General features: G+C 45.3%; 1 protein-coding gene across 1 annotated transcript in view; it reads left to right on the top strand.

Moving 5' to 3' along the window:
* Window positions 1-1,709, top strand: part of mertka (c-mer proto-oncogene tyrosine kinase a) — a 168,639-nt gene extending 166,930 nt beyond the window's left edge. Inside the window, exon 19 of the mRNA XM_085997870.1 lies at window positions 445-1,709. Within this exon, the coding sequence (XP_085853996.1) occupies window positions 445-907 (463 nt within the window). The 3' untranslated portion in view covers window positions 908-1,709. The remainder of the gene's footprint in view (window positions 1-444) is intronic.
* The last annotated feature ends 17,015 nt before the right edge of the window (window positions 1,710-18,724 follow it).

Here is an 18,724-nt window from a genome sequence, read left to right as displayed (position 1 = left end):
CAATGCAGCACTCCCTCAGTACTTCACTGAGGTATCAGCCGGGATTACGTGCCCAAGTTCTGGAGTGGGGATTAAAATGCACAAGCCTTCTGCTGCAAAGTCACGAGTGCAACTGCTGAGCTAGCTGGTACTTCTATTGAGAAATCTAGATGCAGAGCCACGATTCACAGTGCTGAACACCCCAAAAACGCAAAGGGAAGGAAAAACAAAGTGAAGCAAAAGATAGTGACAAGGTGATCTACAGCTTGGGTTTTAATATCCTCTAGGTTATAGAAGGAAGAGAATGAGGAGAGGAGGAAAAATGTGTAGATAATAACATTTAGCGATTGGCCCAAAAGCAGTTTGCACCTTTGGAGTAACTCCTCCAGTGTGACTGGATAATTTGATATTGCCAAAATTGGTGTTTGGTTAAAATCCGAAGTGATTTTGTCTGTTCATTTACAGGTATGAGATTATGTACTCTTGTTGGCGATTGGACCCTGCAGATAGGCCTACATTTACAAATTTAAAACTGCTTCTCACCAAATTTCTAGAGAGTTTGCCTGAAGTTCGAGGCAAGGAAGACATCATCTATGTCAATACAGGTATCCCCGAAGAGCAGAGGCATCTGACTGAAGACCCTGCGTTTTCTGATATGGACTTGTGTGATTCCAATGAAGCAGCATCCTGTAGTTTGGGACCTTCAGAAACTACAGTCACTGTAGAAATTCATGAAACCATGGACATGGAAGACAGATATGTCATATCTGGGGTGTCTGAGGAGCAGTTGAACACAGATGTAAAAATACCTTTGTTGCATCATGCAGTTGGCCAAAATAATGGGACAACATTACTTACAAGTGAACCCCACTCCAGGGATATTCCTTACGCTGATGATTCATCTGATGACTCGGTTATGATGCTATGAAGGAAAAAGAGCTGCTCCTGAACTTTATGGTGATAAATATGTTTGTTACTGGACAGACCCAAAGTGCTGCCTTTATAAAGCTGCCAGACACACACATGCATTCCTACCATTTAAAAAAAAAGGAATCAACAAATGTTGGTACTGTGATAAATTCCACAAGTGCGCTTTTGATTACTTGTCAGTTAATCTGAGAGCAATCATTTCACCAGTCCATTTTTTGGGTCTTGGTGATAAGTCAGGGATCATTTTGAAGATTTGTATATTTGTACACATTTCCTTTCCAGTTCTGAGGATTTTCAGGGCATTGAAATGATTCACTTTTTATACTTATTATTGGAGACCTGGCGATATATGATTTACTTCTTTACATTCATAACTAACCATGTTTCCACTTGGCTTGATTATGACCATCATTGTATAAAGCAATGTCCATTTCACATGACCATAACATAGGTAAAGATGAGGAACACAATCCATCCCATCCTGGTTCATCCGCTCAGAGCAAAATCACTGTTCCCCACTCCCCTCCCACCGCTCCTAATTGCCTCTGAAGTGACTCCGAGGTTTTTGCCTCCTTGCTCTATCTGGAAGTCAATAGTCAATTCCAAGTGTTTGCGCGTTCTTTTCGTGAGGAAGAAATTCCCGATACCAATCTTAAATTTGCCTTTTGTCAGTTTGAATCTGTGCCCTTGTACTTTACTGTCATGGTTTAATTTGAAGTATTGTGCGAAAGATCTTAAATTCTTGTAAAGTTCTGTCAGTTGATGTTAGCTTGTGCTTTCCATAAATATTTAATTTTTTAGAGCAGGATTGCTTTATTTCCCCAGAATATTCACTGGACCAGTGATCTTCCAATGTCTGCTGCTTTCTGGATAGATACATAGGTGACCTCGTGTAATTCTGCAGGAAAACCACTCCCAGCAATCAACACTCCTTAAATGGCAGTTTTTAAATTACCAAACTCCTGCTTGAAAACCGATTGCTAGACGCAGCAATTTGGAATCTTTGGACACATCCCTATTACCAGCTTAAAGAGAAAGTTTACGAGGAGTGCTTTATGTCCATAAGAGACACCAATCCTGGGGAACCACGCAAGACGAGGGTCGCAGATCTCCTCTCCATTAGTGTCATTTCTTGGGGTCGGACGGCTCAGAAATGGTTCTTGAGGTCATCCAAAACTCTGCTGCCCCCTAACTCGCACCAAGTCCCGTTCACCCATCACCTCTACTCACTGACCTACATTGGCTCCCAGTCCAACAACACCTTCATTTTAAAATTCTCATCCTTGTTTTCAAATCCCTCCATGGCCTCGCACCTCCCTATCTCCGCAACCTCCTCCAGCCTTACAACCCTCCGAGATCTCTGCACTCCTCCAATTCTGGCCTTTTGCGCATCCCTGATTTTAATCGTTCCAGTGTTGACGGCTGTGCTTTCAGCTGTCTAGGCCCGAAGCTCTGGAATTCCCTCCCTAAACCTCTTCGCCTCTCTACTCCTCTCCTCCTCCTTTAAGATGCTCCTTAAAAGCTACATCTTTGACCAAGCTTTTGGTCACCTGTCCTAGTATCTCCTTATGTGTCTCAGTGACATATTTGGTCTGATTACTCTCCCCTGCAGTGCCTTGGGATGTTTTACTAAGTTAAAGGTGCTATATAAGTACATGTTGTTGTTGTTGTTGTCGTCACGTCACGCCCCCCCCCCCGCCCTCCCTGTGTTTACTATAAGGGACTGACTGCTGCCAATGACCAGAAGCGACTGCACATTAATCTGGAACCAGAAGCTTTTTGGGGGGCATTTTTTCCCCTCCACCCGCTCCCTCCCAGCAATTTTCCTCACAGCCCACTCCCTCCCGGCATTCAAAACATTTTTTTTAGCGAACCCGCTCCCGTGCATGCACAGTCTGCTTCCGGTTCGTTGGCAGCAGTCGCGTTCTTACTACAGTATAAACCCTTTCCAGAATGCTTTCTGTTGGTGATGTCACTGGACTGGTGTAGTGGATAAGCTCACCCTGCTCCAGGGGTATATCTGTTCCAGGAATAAAGTTGACGTTTTCATTAAAACGCCAACAAATCTCAGGCTTGTATTATCTGCCTCTGTAAAAAGTACTCCCCCCTCTGTCCCAGACTTTCATTTCCCTTCATCATTCTTTGGAAATATTGTGCATGACAAATGTTGTATTTAGCTCCAGTGTCTCTGGTCAACCTCATGATGTAGCAGATGTGATCTAAAACTACAGTAGTACCAATTGTCGTAACAATTTGTAATCCTGCTGGTTGCCTGTTCACTTATGAGATTGTACTGTAGACTTTTGCATGGAATGTGACTTATATATCACTACATAAGGAACTTTGTTTTGTACTGGGTTCATTAATGATTCAAAAGTGTTATATTTATCCCTGTTTCTGAATGTGTGTTTGTGTGTATTCAAATCGCCAAAGCACATGGGACAAGATTTTATTTGTGGTGTCTGCTCACTGCCAATCCAATGTTAAGGACATCTCGCAGCTCTACAGTGCAAAACAAATCCCATGCCATTCAGCATGCTTATAATTTTTCATTTAATTCTTGTATGATTATGCTTTTCACACTAGAGAAAGCATTGGTCTTGCCATGGAAGGAGTGCAGCAAAGATTCACCAGACTGATACCTGGGATGGCAGGAATGACGTACGAGGAGAGATTGTGTCGATTGGGCTTGTACTCACTGGAGTTTAGAAGATTGTGAGGGGATCTCATCGAAACCTATAAAGTTCTGTCAGGCCTGGACAGACTAGATACAGGAAGGATTTTCCCGATGGCCGGGGAGCCCAGAACTAGAGGTCATAGTCTAAGGATAAGGGGTAAGCCATTTAGGACTGAGATGAGGAGGAATTTCTTCACCCAGAGAGTGGTGAACCTGTGGAATTCTCTGCCACAGAGGGCGGTGGAGGCCAGTTCATTAAATATATTCAAGAAAGAATTGAATATATTTCTTAAGGCTAAGGGGATCAAGGGATATGGGGAGAAGGCAGGGACAGGGTACTGAATTTGGATGATCAGCCATGATCTCATTGAATGGCAGAGCAGGCTCGAGGGGCCGAATGGCCTACTCCTGCTCCTATCTTCTATGTTTCTATGGTCAACACCTGTAGGAAATCCTTGTCTAGGAGTATTTCTTTCTCTTCCTCCTTCTACCTTTACCTGAAGACATTGATTCCTGCTGGGGAAACGGTCTCGTGGATGGTGGCCGCCTTTGGTTTCTTGTCCAAGCGGTCATTCATCATTTGTGAGCCTAGATGGTGAATGTCAGTGGGCTTCGACCATGGCATGCATCACTCCCAAACCCAATCCTCACCCCACACACACACATTGTGTGCATGTGCTTTCCAGCTATTGTCACTGGATAACAGCAACTAGTTGATTTCCCCTCCCTAGCCTAGGAGCACAGACTGGCCTCCATGGCTCAGCTGCATGTTGTTTAATCAATTTCAGCAGCAGCTTAGCACCTCCATTATGCTCTCTATGGATAACGAATCAGTACAGTATGCTGCTTAAATAAAAATGGTTGGTGGTACTTAACATGGCGTTCATAGGGATTTGTCTGTACTCCCTCCTCCTTATTGGTAGAAGTTTTGTGGCCATTGCTGATGGAATGGGAAACTATGAGCAACACTGCTTTTAATTTGTTAGCTGTTAAAAAGACCTGGTGGCACACTTCTTGCCACCACTGCTATGTAGTGGCAGACTTCACCACTGCTAGTCATGCCTTGTACACCTTCGTGATCTCATTCAATACAGTGGAAATGTTCGGATAGTATTGAACTGTTCCACATCGAATCTCTGTTTGGTTTGTCAGTTATTATCCATCAGCCTTATGCACTCTACATGCTGAAGACCCATTATATTCAGAGACTATTTCAAAGTACAAAAAGCCAATGTGTGAAATATGAAGATATGTAGCAAAATATTTTGATGAAGCTAAAATTAACTGAATTTATTCAAATCATTCAAGTGGTCATTTTTTAAAGTGAGCCTTATTCAGGTGCATGTGAAGATTTATACAGGTACCAAGCCTGGACTTGTGGGTAATGTGCTTAGTGTAGCATTGAGGTTAGCAGTGCAGATCCTTTGTGAGACTCCTAAAACCCTGCTTGTCAGAATTTTGAGATTTTCACGTGAGGATGTGTGCTGTGCTCATGTGCTTTGCACTGCCACACAGAGACTGCAAGATACTTCCTAATTTTGTATGAAGTTGATGATGTAGAAATCCAGTCGGTTGACCGATGTTTTAACCTTGGGTGCCTTACCAGACGTATCCTTTTATCCAGCTGTTATGTCTTCCTTTTTGTAACTTAATTCATCTCTTCCTCTTTCACTTCTTCCTTCCTTAACCACTGCCCCACACTTGCATTTATCTCTGTACATTGAAACTCTTTGGTCGGGGCATATGATAAAGCAGAGTGAGTAAGCAGGTTTCCTCTAAACCCAGCCACCCCAGTTGAGATTGACAGACTTGACCCCTGGGATAGCCTAAATTCAAACCCCCTGGATTCAGAATCTGATCTCCTGCACCTCATGTCGGTGAGAGTCAGGATGGACACTTGTAAATGTCGATTATGGTAACTAAAGCTGCTTCAATCAACGCGTGTGCAAATTGGGTTCACTGTATTGAAGCTGGAGCGAAACCATACTTTGAGCTTGATCCGATTCTATACCTGCGATTCAGCGCCACGTTACGTTGCACATCAAAGGTCACTAATTCTGGTCACTCTGGTGTGCAATGTGATTGGGATCCCAGCGGATCGTCCAACTGGATCGTCTGGTCAACTGAAAAGTGAATAAAATCTCTTGGCGAGGGGAAGAGGTTAATGGTGGGAGTGGGAGAGGAAAGTATGGCATTGCAAAACCAAGTTCCAAAGGAATATGTAGTTGGCTGAAGTATGTGGACTGTACATTGTTGTACTTTTTGTGCATTATTATATGTTTATATGCCAAGCGGGCAATCATTGAACTTTTAAAGATGCTCTTATGTAAAAACAGAAAAACTGTGAATCTTGGCATTTCCAAATTAAGTGTAATTTTATAAAAGCAATTTTTAGGAGACTTGCAGGATTCCTATTTTCAAGCAAAATTACTGTAATGTCTTCAATTGTGCTTTTAATTTTATTTAATTCATTGATTTAATCCCAACTAGTTTGACTATAAATGAATTGCTTTTAAGACTTACAATGTAAGTAGAAAAAAAGTTCTTTGTACATGCCTGTGTCTTTTTGTATAAAAATCTGTTCAAAAAATGCTCCGTTCAAATCGTTTTTAAGTATTTAGAAAAATTCATAAGCAATTTCATTAACGAACAATAGAAGATTTTCATTGAGAGTCGTGGTTCTGAGATTAAAATGTACACATCCAGCACATTGAATAGCTTAGGAGAACTGACTGTTCCCGTACAGTTTCCAATATCAGCTGGTTCATTTGGGAGGATGGGTAAGTCAAAGGACACGACCTTGTCTGCTAGCCTTCAAGCTTTTTAAAAAGGAAAAGGTTAGGGAGGCACAATTAAAAGCACTTATGTCAATAAAGTAAATTATGCAGTAAGCTTCAGTGACATTCTCGACCACTGCATTCAAAACTCAAGTCTTATTATTCACGTAGACGGGGCACTGCAATGGTTTGCTGCTCGAAGCACTGAACGATCCTGTACATTTTTATGCTTATCAAGTATAGTGCAATTTATTGTCCAAGCAGTAATACTTTGCATTTTTTTTTAAAGTCCTGAAGGCAACAGAAAAATGTTAGATTCTGAGTGATTACAAATCGCTTTCACTTGCCCTAACCATAGAAGCACAAATCTCCACTTATCTTATTAAATCAAAAATCACAGCTATACTTATTTGAAGACTCCTTTTTTTAAAAATCCATTCTGTTTATTGTGCCTGTTCACCCTAACTTGTCATCTCCATATTGATCTTTACCTTATTTAAAAACCTTGGCGGGGGGGGGATTTTTCGGGGGGTCAGCAGGCGCATTTGGTGGCGGGTCGGGTGGGAAAACAAATGTTGACGGAGGGTTGGGACCCCACTGTCAACCCGCTGCCATGCGACTTTCCCAGATGTCAGGTCTGTCAGCGGCGGGGCAGGCAATTCAGGCCATTATGACCTTGTTAACAGCCCATAAGTAGTATTTTGAGCTCACCGTACCATTTTACGAGGTCACCCACGGGGTTCACACTGCTTGGCGATCACTTCAGGTAAGGAGGTCGGAAGTTGTATGACCATGGAATCATCTCATTACTTGACAGCTGTAAATGTGCTATAAAAGCTCCCATCTCTCAGCTGTTCACTTTTCAAGCTCAGAAGCTGTTGCTTACTGTACTTGGAAGACAGATTGAGCTTTATGCAGATTGCAAGTGTTTGGAGCAAACTATCCAGCGTCACCTCATTGGAACAACCGCTCTCACCATTGACATCGCTTCACCTGCTATCTTACATCAGCATCGGTGCCCTTGAAACTATCTCACCTTGGTCCTCAGAATCCCACCAAAATCAGCACTAACAACACCCACCTTCTCCGCACTATCAACTGATGCTGCACAGGACAGAGGGCATCAGCTCCCGACCACATTGCTTCCCGGGACACCCGGGATGGCCTCACCATGGCCAGATTTACTTCACTTGATGCTGTACATCCTGGCTGCCATGTGATATGCCAGGTTGGCACCACCCAACACCATAAAGCATCCCTACAATGCCCAAGCCATTCCTTTCACACTCATCACCATTGAGGGGGTTACTGTTATATCTCACCATTCACCACAACTCACGAAGCCACTTTCAAAGGTGTACACAGATCTGTCCAAGAATGCAAAGTGTTCAAAATAAAGGTTTCAATGTTTGACAGCACATTAACAGAAACTTCACATTAACATTGGCTAAAACACACAAGTGCCTACCTTTGTTGTTACTTGGTATGATTGGACTAGGATGAGGGTGAGTGTGAGGGGTGGCTAGTGAGATGGGGAAGTGATAATGCAGATAGAGAGGGATGGGTGGAGGTGCAAGGTAAGTTGGTGTGAGTAACGATGTGCAGGAGTAGGGTCGGGAAGGCAGAGTGATGGGGATGTGATGAGTGGCACAGCAGGATGAGGTTGAGCGTGGCTTTGCAGTAATGTTTCGTGATCTACTGAGATCATTGAAAGGTTGGCGCCACTGCAGCCTGGTCCTCCTGACGACATCCCTGCTTGTGCCCTCCTGTGCAATGTGCAACCAGGTTGCGTTGATCTCCTGGGGAGGTCATAGGGAGGGAGTCATGGGAGAGTCTGGGTGCAGCCATTCATCTCTGTGCAGTGCTCGTCAATGTTTGCAGCACCTCAATGCTGTAGAACGCTGACAGCACAACTGTCAAAATAAATTTGCGCATGGTCCCTTTAAGGAAACCGACTGATGACGCGTCAGACCCGCTTTCTTCAATTGGTCGGCAAACGCACTGGGCTGGCTTAACATGTCCAATCAATGTAAAATCATTCCACACAGCGGGCTGGAGCCAGCAGTGGGGTCAGGGACCCGCCACCGACGTCGCCCGCCACAGACCCACTGAGGTTGGGGAAATCGTGGCCCTTGTATCTGCATCTACTTCATCTCTGCAAAACATGATTTCCTTTCATAATTTTTTTGTCACACTTTTTGTGTAAACTTCTTCCCATTATAGATTTCTATGCCGAGATTTATAACTGGTTTTGGCTATGTAAACTTGTTACTCTGATTATACAATCTAGCCCATTGGGTTCCCACAACTCTTTCTCAAAGCTTTCTGAATTTTTTTCTCTGAAGTGACCAAATTTAGGCTTTGAACAAATTTTTTTTTTAAATTTATTTACATATTCTACAATTACATTATCCAATTAATTTCCTTTTAATTCCCTTTAATGCCTTCATTAAAGATTTTATTTGAATGCCTCAGCATCTCCAAAAAACTTTGGGCTTGGACAAGCATCTGTCACCACCTCTGCTCCAGGGCCAGTGCCCGGGCTAAGTTTATTTCAGTGAGAGGGGGGGATGTGTGGGAATATTGCTGGCAGAGGAGGCTAGACTTGAGAGATATCATGAACAGTTGAGCTTTCTGATTGGTGAATGTGGCTGTGACTCTGACCCTTGGATCTTGTCCATTGCTGTAGATGATAGAAGACTGATGATGATCTCAGCTGCCAGTGTTCCCCTTAGGTGGCAGTTTTGCTAATGTTGAAACCAAACCACATTGTGAAAACATGGACACTTAACCTCAAAATGCAGAGCATACCTACTGCTATTTAAATAAAAATGGTTGGTGCAATAATTTGTTGTGATCCACATCTTTATGGGTGCGAAGTACTGGAGACCGACTGGAGGCAAGAATCGCTGCTTGGAGGGTCGGGTTGGACAGGGTCTTGAAGGTTGCTTGTTGTAAATTCCCGTTAGCCAAATGATGTACCATGTCTCTAAATATAATTGGCTTCAGACCTATTGAATCAGACATGACCTACACATGTGTATATATTTTTTGATCAATTAAATCTTTATGACCGGCTTCAAGTACCAGCAAAGCAGCAGCTTGACCACAGCAGTAAGAGGACACTGCACTGCATTCCTGCTATAGGGCAACCTTACCGACAGGACACAGTGATTATCTCTGTCCTGGTGTGGAGATGCCGGTGTTGGACTGGGGTGGATAAATGTAAGCAATCACACAACACCAGGTTATAGTCCAACAGCTTTATTTGAAATCACAAGCTTTCGGAGCGCTGCTGCTCCATCAGGTGAAGTGGAGAGATGCATAAAAACACAGCTTATACAGTCAGAGAATAATGTCAGATGTTTACAGGTAATCTTTCTAACTGCCATTTATCACACCTCGGCAGAGAGATAATCACAGCAATCAAAGGTGTAAATGGTGTCCAAACAGGTCAGTCGGGGAAACATTACATCAAAGAACAATGAGGTGGGGTCACAAGGGGTCAAATGTTGCAGATGCTGGGGTCTGTATGAAAAACAAAAAAACAGACAAAACACTTTTTTTGCTGGAAATCACAGCAGGTCTGGCCGCATCTGTGTGGAGAGAACAAGCCAACGACGACTCGAGTCTGGATGACCCTACGTCAGGTGGGGTTACATGTAGCGTGACATGAGCCCAAGATCTCGGTTGAGGCTGTCCTCGTGGGTGTGGAACTTGACTATCAGTTTCTGCTCGACGATTTTGCGTTGTGTGTCTCGAAGGCCGCCTTGGAGAATGTTTACCCGAAGATTTTTTGTTTTTCATACAGACCCCAGCATCTGCAACATTTGACCCCTTGTGACCCCACCTCATTGTTCTTTGATGTAATGTTTTCCTGACTGACCTGTTTGGACACCATTTACACCTTTGATTGCTGCGATTATCTCTGTCGAGGTGTGATAAATGGCAGTTAGAAAGATTACCTGTAAACATCTGACATTATTCTCTGACTATATAAGCTGTGTCTTTATGCATCTCTCCACTTCACCTGACGAAGGAGCAGCGCTCCGAAAGCTTGTGATTTCAAATAAAGCTGTTGGACTATAACCTGGTGTGTGATTTCTTACATTTATCTCTGTCCTGTAAGAAATCGTGAATTGGAAGAAATAACTTGAGACAAAAAAGTCTCTTTAGACTGGTGTTAGAATAACTGGATAGACGCTTCGAATTTGCTGATGTTCTTGGTTCCCCGCGGATGTTCTAACATTCTGCACTGTGGCGGTGACCTTGTTTCCAGACTAGCTGTCTGCTGTTTGTGTGCTAGAAAGGTTGTTGACTGTATCTTTATTAATCTACCCTAGGCCCACCCCTAAAAAGAAAGTAAAAGAGATTTTTAAAGAGCTTTTAGCACAGACGGTGAAGGGAAGGGAAGAGCTGTTTGCGCACGCCAGCCATCTGTCCAATCGGGACCGTTACCAGCTGCTTGTCACGGTTGTATGTCTACTCTGTCTATCCTGATTGTGTGTTGTACTTAACTTAAACTGCCGCTCTTTAATAAAATGCCTTACAACTCCTAAGACTCTTTGGGTAATCTGTGTGTGACCTATGATCCAAATCTTAAAGTCCTGAGAACTACGCCAACTGGGGTTCACTGTAGCTCTCCACCTAGGTGTAGACTCTCTCCCTTTATACCCCTTATATATCACTGCTATGTGACAGCTCTGTTGCAGCCCCCTTTTGTTTGGTCCACATGAACTTTATTGCACGTGTCTCAGCAGATGGCACCACTTTGCTGAATCAACACTCTGGTGTCCTTGCAATTGGCACCAGTAAATATCAACTACTTTTCACCTCATACATCCTTCACCTTTCTGATAACTATTCAACTTTGGGAGTCTGCCCAAACATTCCAGACGCTGATTAGCTACTTCAAAATATTGTGGCTTAAAACTATATTATCAGTTTCTCCTAATGAAAAGTTAAACTTTCAGAATTACAATTTGCTCAGTGACCTTATGATATACAAAAACTAAACAAAACAAAGCATTGCAGTATTGCATGAGCAAGCTCCACCATATTCTGCTGTCACCCTATTTAACTTTCAATTCAGGATTATTTTAAAATTAAAATCGAGTTTAAAATTTTCATCCTTGTTTTCAAGTCCCTCTATGGCCTCGCCTGTCCCTATCTCTGTGACCTCCTTCAGACCTACAACCCCCTGAGATATCTGCGCTCCTCTAATTCTGCACTCTTGAGCATCCCTGATTTTAATCGCTCCACCATGCTTTCTGTTGGCTAGGCCCTAAGCTCTGGAATTCCCTGCCTAAACCTGTCCGCCTCTTTACCTCTCTTTCCTCCTTTAAGATGCTCCTTAAAACCTACCTCTTTGACCTTATCTGCCCTAATATCTCCTTATGTGGCTCGGTGTCAAATTTTGTTTGATAATGTTCCTGTGAGCACCTTGGAATGCTTTATTACGTTGAAGGCGCTATAGAAATACACGTTGTTGTTGTTGTATTACATTGTCTGAGCCACAATTTCCTCCAATTAGACCGAAACCACCATCTTCAGCCCCTGCCACAAAAACCATGCCCTCGCCGCTGATTCCATCCTCCTCCCCAGCCACCGACTCAGGTTGAACCAGACAATTCCCAACTTCAGCATTCTATTTAACCCCGAGCAGAGCTTCCGACCCCATAATCCTCTCCATCACAAAGACCGGCTCCTTCCACCTCAGTAACATCGCGCGTCTTCGCCCCCGCCGCAGCCCATCGACTGCCGAAACCCTCACCTGTGCTTTTGTCACCTCCGAAGTAAACGATCCCAATGCTCCCATGCTCCATAAATTTCGGCTCATCCAAAACTCTGCTGCCCATATCCTGTCCTGCACCAGGTCCCGCTCACCCATCACCCCTGCTTTCGCTGACCTGCATTGGCAACAGTTCCCAGTCACCTCAAATTTAAAATTCCCATCCTTGTATTTAAATCCCTTAGTGGCCTCGTCCCTCCCTATCTGTAATCTTCTCCAGCCCCTTCTTAAAAAACACCTCTTTGACCGAGGCTTTTCGTCACCCCCTCCTGACATCTCCTTTGTCTCGGTATCCATTTTGTCTGATTACATCTCTGAATCGCCTCAAGAAGTGTTTCTATGTTAAAGGCGCTACGAAAATGCAAGTTGTTGTTGAGTTGGCAAGTTACCACTCGCCCATCAGCCCTGTCCTTGCTGACCTACATTGGCTCCCAGTCCTGGAACACCTCAAATTTAAAAGTCTCATCCTCGTAGCCTCTCTCCTCCCTATCTCTGTAACTTTCTCCAGTCCCCCAACTCTCTTTTGCATCCCCCACACTCTCCTTATGTGGCTCAGTGTCAAATGTTGTCTGATAACGCTCCTGTGAAGCACCTTGGGACGTTTTACTACCTTAAAGGCGCTATACAAATGCGAGTTGTCATTTTGTTGTTGAAGTCACACCTGCACCCCCACCCCCCAACGTGTTTATTACAAATCCTCTTATTTGGCTTGGTGTCAAAGGTTGTTTGATAATGCGCCTGTGAAGCTCTACTACGTTAAAGGTGCTATATAAATGCAAGTTGTTGTTCAGGTTGGACATTTCGTACTGATGTAATTATAGAATCAGACAACAACAACTTGTATTTATATAGCGCTTTTAACGTAGTAAAACGTTATCAATCAAAATTTGACACTGAGGAGAAATTAGGGCAGGAGAGGTAGGTTTTAAGGAGCATCTTAAAGGGGGAAAGAGAGGTAGAGAGACAGAGAGGTTTAGGGAGGGAATTCCAGAGCTTAGGGCCTAGGCAACAGAAGGCACGGCCACCAAAGGTTGAGCGATTAAAATCAGGGATGCTCAAGCGGGCAGAATTAGAGGAGCGCAGATATCTCAGGGGGTTGTGGGGCTGGAGGAGATTACAGAGATAGGAAGGGGCGAGGCCATGGAGGAATTTGAAAACAAGGATGAGAATTTTAAAATCAAGGTGTGGCACATAAACGCCGGCATGGACTGTTTGGGCCAAATGGCCTGTTTCCGTGCCGTATATCCTATGCAATCCTATGCGTTGATTAACCGGGAGCCAATGTAGGTCAGCGAGCAGAGGGGTGATGGGTGAACGGGACTTGGTGCGAGATAGGACACGGGCGGCAGAGTTTTGGATGACCTCAAGTTTACATAGGGTGGAACGAGGGAGGCCGGTCAGGAGTGCGTTGGAATAGTCAAGTCAAGACAGCACAGAAGTAGGGCATTCAGCCAGGATAGATGCTGCTGATCACTACCCACCCATCCCTGTTGGCACGTGTGTGTGTGCGTGCGTGTGGAGATTGGGCAAGGGCAGAACTGGGCATTGTTGTGTCTGTGTATAATAAGACACAGACTGCGGAGAACGGTACAACAGGTGTTTACTCAACGTGGCTCACACTGCAACTGATCTGTACAGATTACTACTCAGGGCTATATACAGGTGTGGTCACTGCCAGTACTGCAGTATACATAAGCTGTAAAAGATAGTTCCCCACTTAAAGGTATATACATTACAATTCCTCCCCTTTTAGATTAACAGTACCATAACACTCATTTAACAATTAAATATCAAACTAATTACAATTAACACTTTTAACATGCAACATTAGCTGAAAATAGTCTATTTATATATTCAGTCTTTGGGGAGGCTTCCTGATCCTTTCTGGATAGCGCCTTTCCCGAGTGTCTTGCTCTTGGTGCGGAGGCGATTCTGGCCCCCTGTCGTCGGTTGGTTCATCAGCTTCCGATGCTACTGTTTCTGGGGTAGATGCGACCTGTACGTCGGGTTCATCACCAGGTACGTATGGGCGAGGCATGGGGTTGACTTGTTCCTGTGACTCTAGGATCTGGTCAGCATGGCGTCTCACGATGCTCTCCCCAATGTCCACTGTGTACATTAGTGGGCCCTGCCGTGTGCATATCGTTCCTGGCTGCCATTTTTCTGTTCAGTAGTCGTGGGCCAAGACTGGTTGCCCTACATTGAAGCTCCTTGTTGGCTTCTCATGGATGTGCTGGAATTGCTTACTCTCAACATCTCTTCGTACGTTTGGTCTGAGCAAATCCAGGCGAGATCTTAACCTTCGGTTAAAGAACATCATGGCTGGGGCCTGGTTGGTGACTGCATATGTCGCATTCCGGTAGGCGAACAGGAAATTGTCCACCTTGTGCTGCAGTGGAATGTTGTCATTGTACATAGCCTTTATTGCCTTCTTAAAGGTTTGTACGAACCTCTCAGCCAATCCATTTGTGGCTGGATGATACGGGGCGGATGTGTAATGCCTTACCCCATTCTTTTTCAAGAACCTCCGGAACTCTTCGGATACAAACTGTGGTCCGTTGTCGGAGCAAATCTGTTCTGGCAAGCCATTCCTGGCAAAAATGGTCCGTAGGACTGCAATAGTTTTCTCCGTGGTGGTGGAGGACATTTTGATGACCTCAGGCCATTTCGAGTGCGCATCCACAGCTATTAAAAACATTGAGTCCATGAATGGACCAGCAAAATCAATATGCACCCGTTGCCATGGAGATGAGGGCCACTCCCATGGGTGTAGAGGGGCCTGTGGTGGTGCATTTTGGACTTTCTGGCATCCTGAGCAGCTCTTGGTCAGGTCCTTGATTTGTTTATTGATTCCCAGCCACCACACATAAGCCCTGGCTAGGCTTTTCATTTTTATCCCTCCCAGATGACCCTCATGAAGCTCATTGAGCACTCTATCCCTTAACTTGGGTGGAATTACCACTCGGGGTCCACACATCAAGGTCCCCCGGCACACTGACTGCTGTTCTCTCCTTGTCGAGAATGCTGGCAACAGTGAGTCGCCATGTGCTGGCCATCCCTTCACCGTCAAATCACATACCCGAGACAGTGTCGGGTCATTTCGGGTTTCCTTTTCGATACAAGGTAGGTATTCAACTATAGTCGAATGGAATATTTCGACAGGATCCACTGCTGGTGCTTCCTCCGCAGTAGGCAGTGGCAGGCGTGATAGCCCATCAGCATTTCCATGCTGTTTCGTGCCCTTATATTCGATCTCATAGTGGTGCGCCCCTAGAAAAAGTGACCATCTTTGTAGTCGTTGCGCAGTCACCACCGGAACGCCCTTCTGCGGATTAAAAATGGAGACAAGAGGCTGGTGATCAGTCAGCAAGGTGAATTTCTGCCCGTGCAGATAGTGATTGAACTTTTTCACTCCCCACACTAGGCTGAGGGCCTCCCTGTCAATCTGGGCGTAGTTACGTTCGGCTGAGGTTAGTGATCGTGACGTAAAGGCTATTGGCCTCTCTGAGCCGTCCGAGAATTTGTGCGACAACACCGCTCCAATGCCGTAGGGTGACGCATCACATGCCAACCGAATTGGTAATGCTGGGTTGTAATGGGCCAATACCTCTTTCGATGTGATTAGTGTTTTGCTCTTCTGGAAAGCTCGTCTACATTCGTCACTCCACTTCCATGGCACCCCAGTTTGCAGTAGGGTGTTCAGTGGGTGTAGTATTGTAGACAAATTTGGCAAGAACTTATGAAAGTAGTTTACCAGCCCGGGGAACGACCTCAGTTGTGACACATTTTGCGGTGCTGGAGCCTTGACTACTGCCTCAATCTTCTCTGGGGACTTATGTAACCCCTCTTTATCGATAACGTGGCCACAATATGAGATCTGTTTTCTAAAAAACTCGCATTTGGGGCGGTTAGCTCGGAGCCCATATTCCTGCAATCTAGTGAGCACCTGCTGCTCCAGGTTGGCAAGGTGATCACTGTCATTTTCGCCCGTGACCAGGATGTCGTCCAAATAACACTGGGTCCCTGGGATCCCTTGCAGGACTTGTTCCATTGCCCTCTGCCAAATAGCCGGAGCTGATGCTACCCCGAATACCAGCCGGTTGTATTGGTAGAGACCTTTATGGGTGTTGATTGTGAGGCATTTTTTTGATACTTCTTCGACCTCCATTTGCAGATACACCTTGGCCAGATCAATCTTAGTGAAGCGTTTCCCTCCAGATAGCGAGGCGAAAATATCTTCAATCCGCTGAAGTGGATATTGTACGGTGTGAAGGACTGGGTTCACTGTTACCTTAAAGTCCCCACAGATGCGAACCTTCCTTGGTTCCCCAGGCATGCTGCTCAACGACTTTTTCATCACAGGGACGATGGGTGTAGCCCACTCGCTCCAGTCTACCTTGGACAGTACACCTGAACATTCCAGACTCTCCAGCTCTGCTTCGACGGCTGGGCGGATCGCATAAGGTACCGGTCTGGCCTTAAAAAATTTTGGGCTTGCATTTTCTTCAATTTTAATCGTCGCTGTCATGCCTTTTAGTGTTCCGAGTCCTTGCTGGAACACTTCTTTCGCGTCAGTTAGGATCTTTGACAGTCGCCCAGGTGTGACGTCGTCATCCGTTTTGTCAGCCACAGTCAGTGCCTGTATGGAATGCCAATCCAGTTGTATTTTCCGGATCCATTCACGTCCCAGTAATGGTGGTCCTCCATCTTGCAATGCATACAGGTCTAGTTTTGGTGTTTCCTTACCGTTATATATAACGGTCACCCTTATTTTTCCTTTGGGGTAGACTTTTTACCCCGTGTACGTCTTCAAAATAATTTTTGTGTCTCTCAAGGGTATGTGTGAGAATAGCCGCTCATAGTCCTGTCGGTTTATGACTGTTAGGGCTGATCCTGTGTCCAATTCCATCTTTACCTGGACTCCTACTAGCTTGAGAGTGACCCAAATGGTTCGGTGATCCTCCGTTGTTATCACATTATGTAGTTTCAGACAACTCAGTTCCCTGCTTTCGGAGTCATTGTCACTCTTTTGTTCGTCTGAACTATTCTCCGTCATCTTATGCACCTTCTTGTACTTTTCTTTGATAGGTTTCTTATTGGTGGTTTTCTTTCCCGACCTGCAGACTCGTGCTATGTGTCCTACTTTTCCACACTGTCTGCACACTTTGTCTTTGAACCAGCAATCATTCTGGTCGTGTGTTGTTCTGCCGCAGCGATAGCACTTCTCTGTTCCATATGACATTTCGTTTGTGCCATATTCTTGCGGTCTCTGTTGTATCTCTGCAGCGCCCCGTGCTGCTGCTTCATATGATACCGCAATGCTGAAAGCCTTTTCCAGCGTAAGGTCCTTTTCAGATAAGAGCCGTTTCTGGGTTCCTTCACTTTGAAGCCCACACACAAACTTGTCCCTTAAGGTATCTGCCAGTCCCGCTCCAAACTGGCAGTGTTTCGATAGTTTGCGAAGTTCTGTTAAATAATTAGCATTGCTTTCATCCTTATGCTGGTTCCGTTTGTGAAACTTGAATCTTTCTGCTATCTGCAGCGGTGTGGGGTTTAAATGTTCCTTTAGTATCGTTACTATGTCTTCAAAACTCTTTTCCATTGGCTTCGTTGGGGTTACTAGATTTTGTAATAAACCATACGTCTTTGCACCCATTAAATTTAACAATACCGACGCTTTCTTGTCATCTGACACCTCATTTGCCTTGCAGTACATCTCTATTCGTTCGACATATGTAGTGCAATCTTCGACTTCATTGTCAAATGCGATGATACTGCCACTCTTCGGCATTTTGGGTGTGGTTTAAAATGGCGTCTCCCAATGGCTTAAAATGGCGTCTCCCGCGCTTTCCTTCCTCCCCCGCTGCTGCCAACGCCACTCCCGGCGGTTCTCGTGGCAATGGCGGTGCCCTGTAGGTTTCGCGCGCTTCTCCTGCGCTGCTGCCAATGCCGCTTTCGGTGGTCCTCGTGGCAATGGCGGCACCTCGCGGGTTTCTGCGCGTCTCTCTCTCCCTCTCTCCGAAGCTGCTCAGCCCCTGAACACCGGCTGCGCCCTGTGCGCTCTGCCCTCTCTCTCTCTCCCCCGTCGACGCTGCTCGGCCCTTTGCTGTGCCGCTCGGTCGGGCTCTAGCCCGCCGCTGTCCAGGAAGGGTCCGCGCACTACCTGTTGCCAGCCCATTTCGCTGGACCACCTCGACTGGAAAGCCAAGCCTGGCTCTCGACAGCCTCCCCCGCAATTCTCGAGTCTCTGCTGGATGACTGGGCGGTTGCCCGTGGTCGACGCCCGAGTCTCTGGCCTTGACCTCCAATCCACTGATCTCCAGGAACGAATCCCCGGGAGGTGATGCAGAGTTGCAGGTAGGTTCGAACTTGCCTCGTCGTCAATGTTGTGTCCGTGTATAATAAGACACAGACTGCGGAGAACGGTACAACAGGTGTTTACTCAACGTGGCTCACACTGCAACTGATCTGTACAGATTACTACTCAGGGCTATCTACAGGTGTGGTCACTGCCGGTACTGCAGTATACATGAGCTGTAAAAGATAGTTCCCCACTTATAAAGGTATATA

Source organism: Somniosus microcephalus, chromosome 9 (genome assembly GCF_052327205.1).
Source record: "Somniosus microcephalus isolate GS21.2 chromosome 9, FLI_Smic_1.0, whole genome shotgun sequence".
Lineage (NCBI taxonomy): Eukaryota > Metazoa > Chordata > Chondrichthyes > Squaliformes > Somniosidae > Somniosus > Somniosus microcephalus.
Note: the sequence above shows the minus strand (reverse complement) of the source record. Positions and strands in the feature narration are given on the sequence as shown.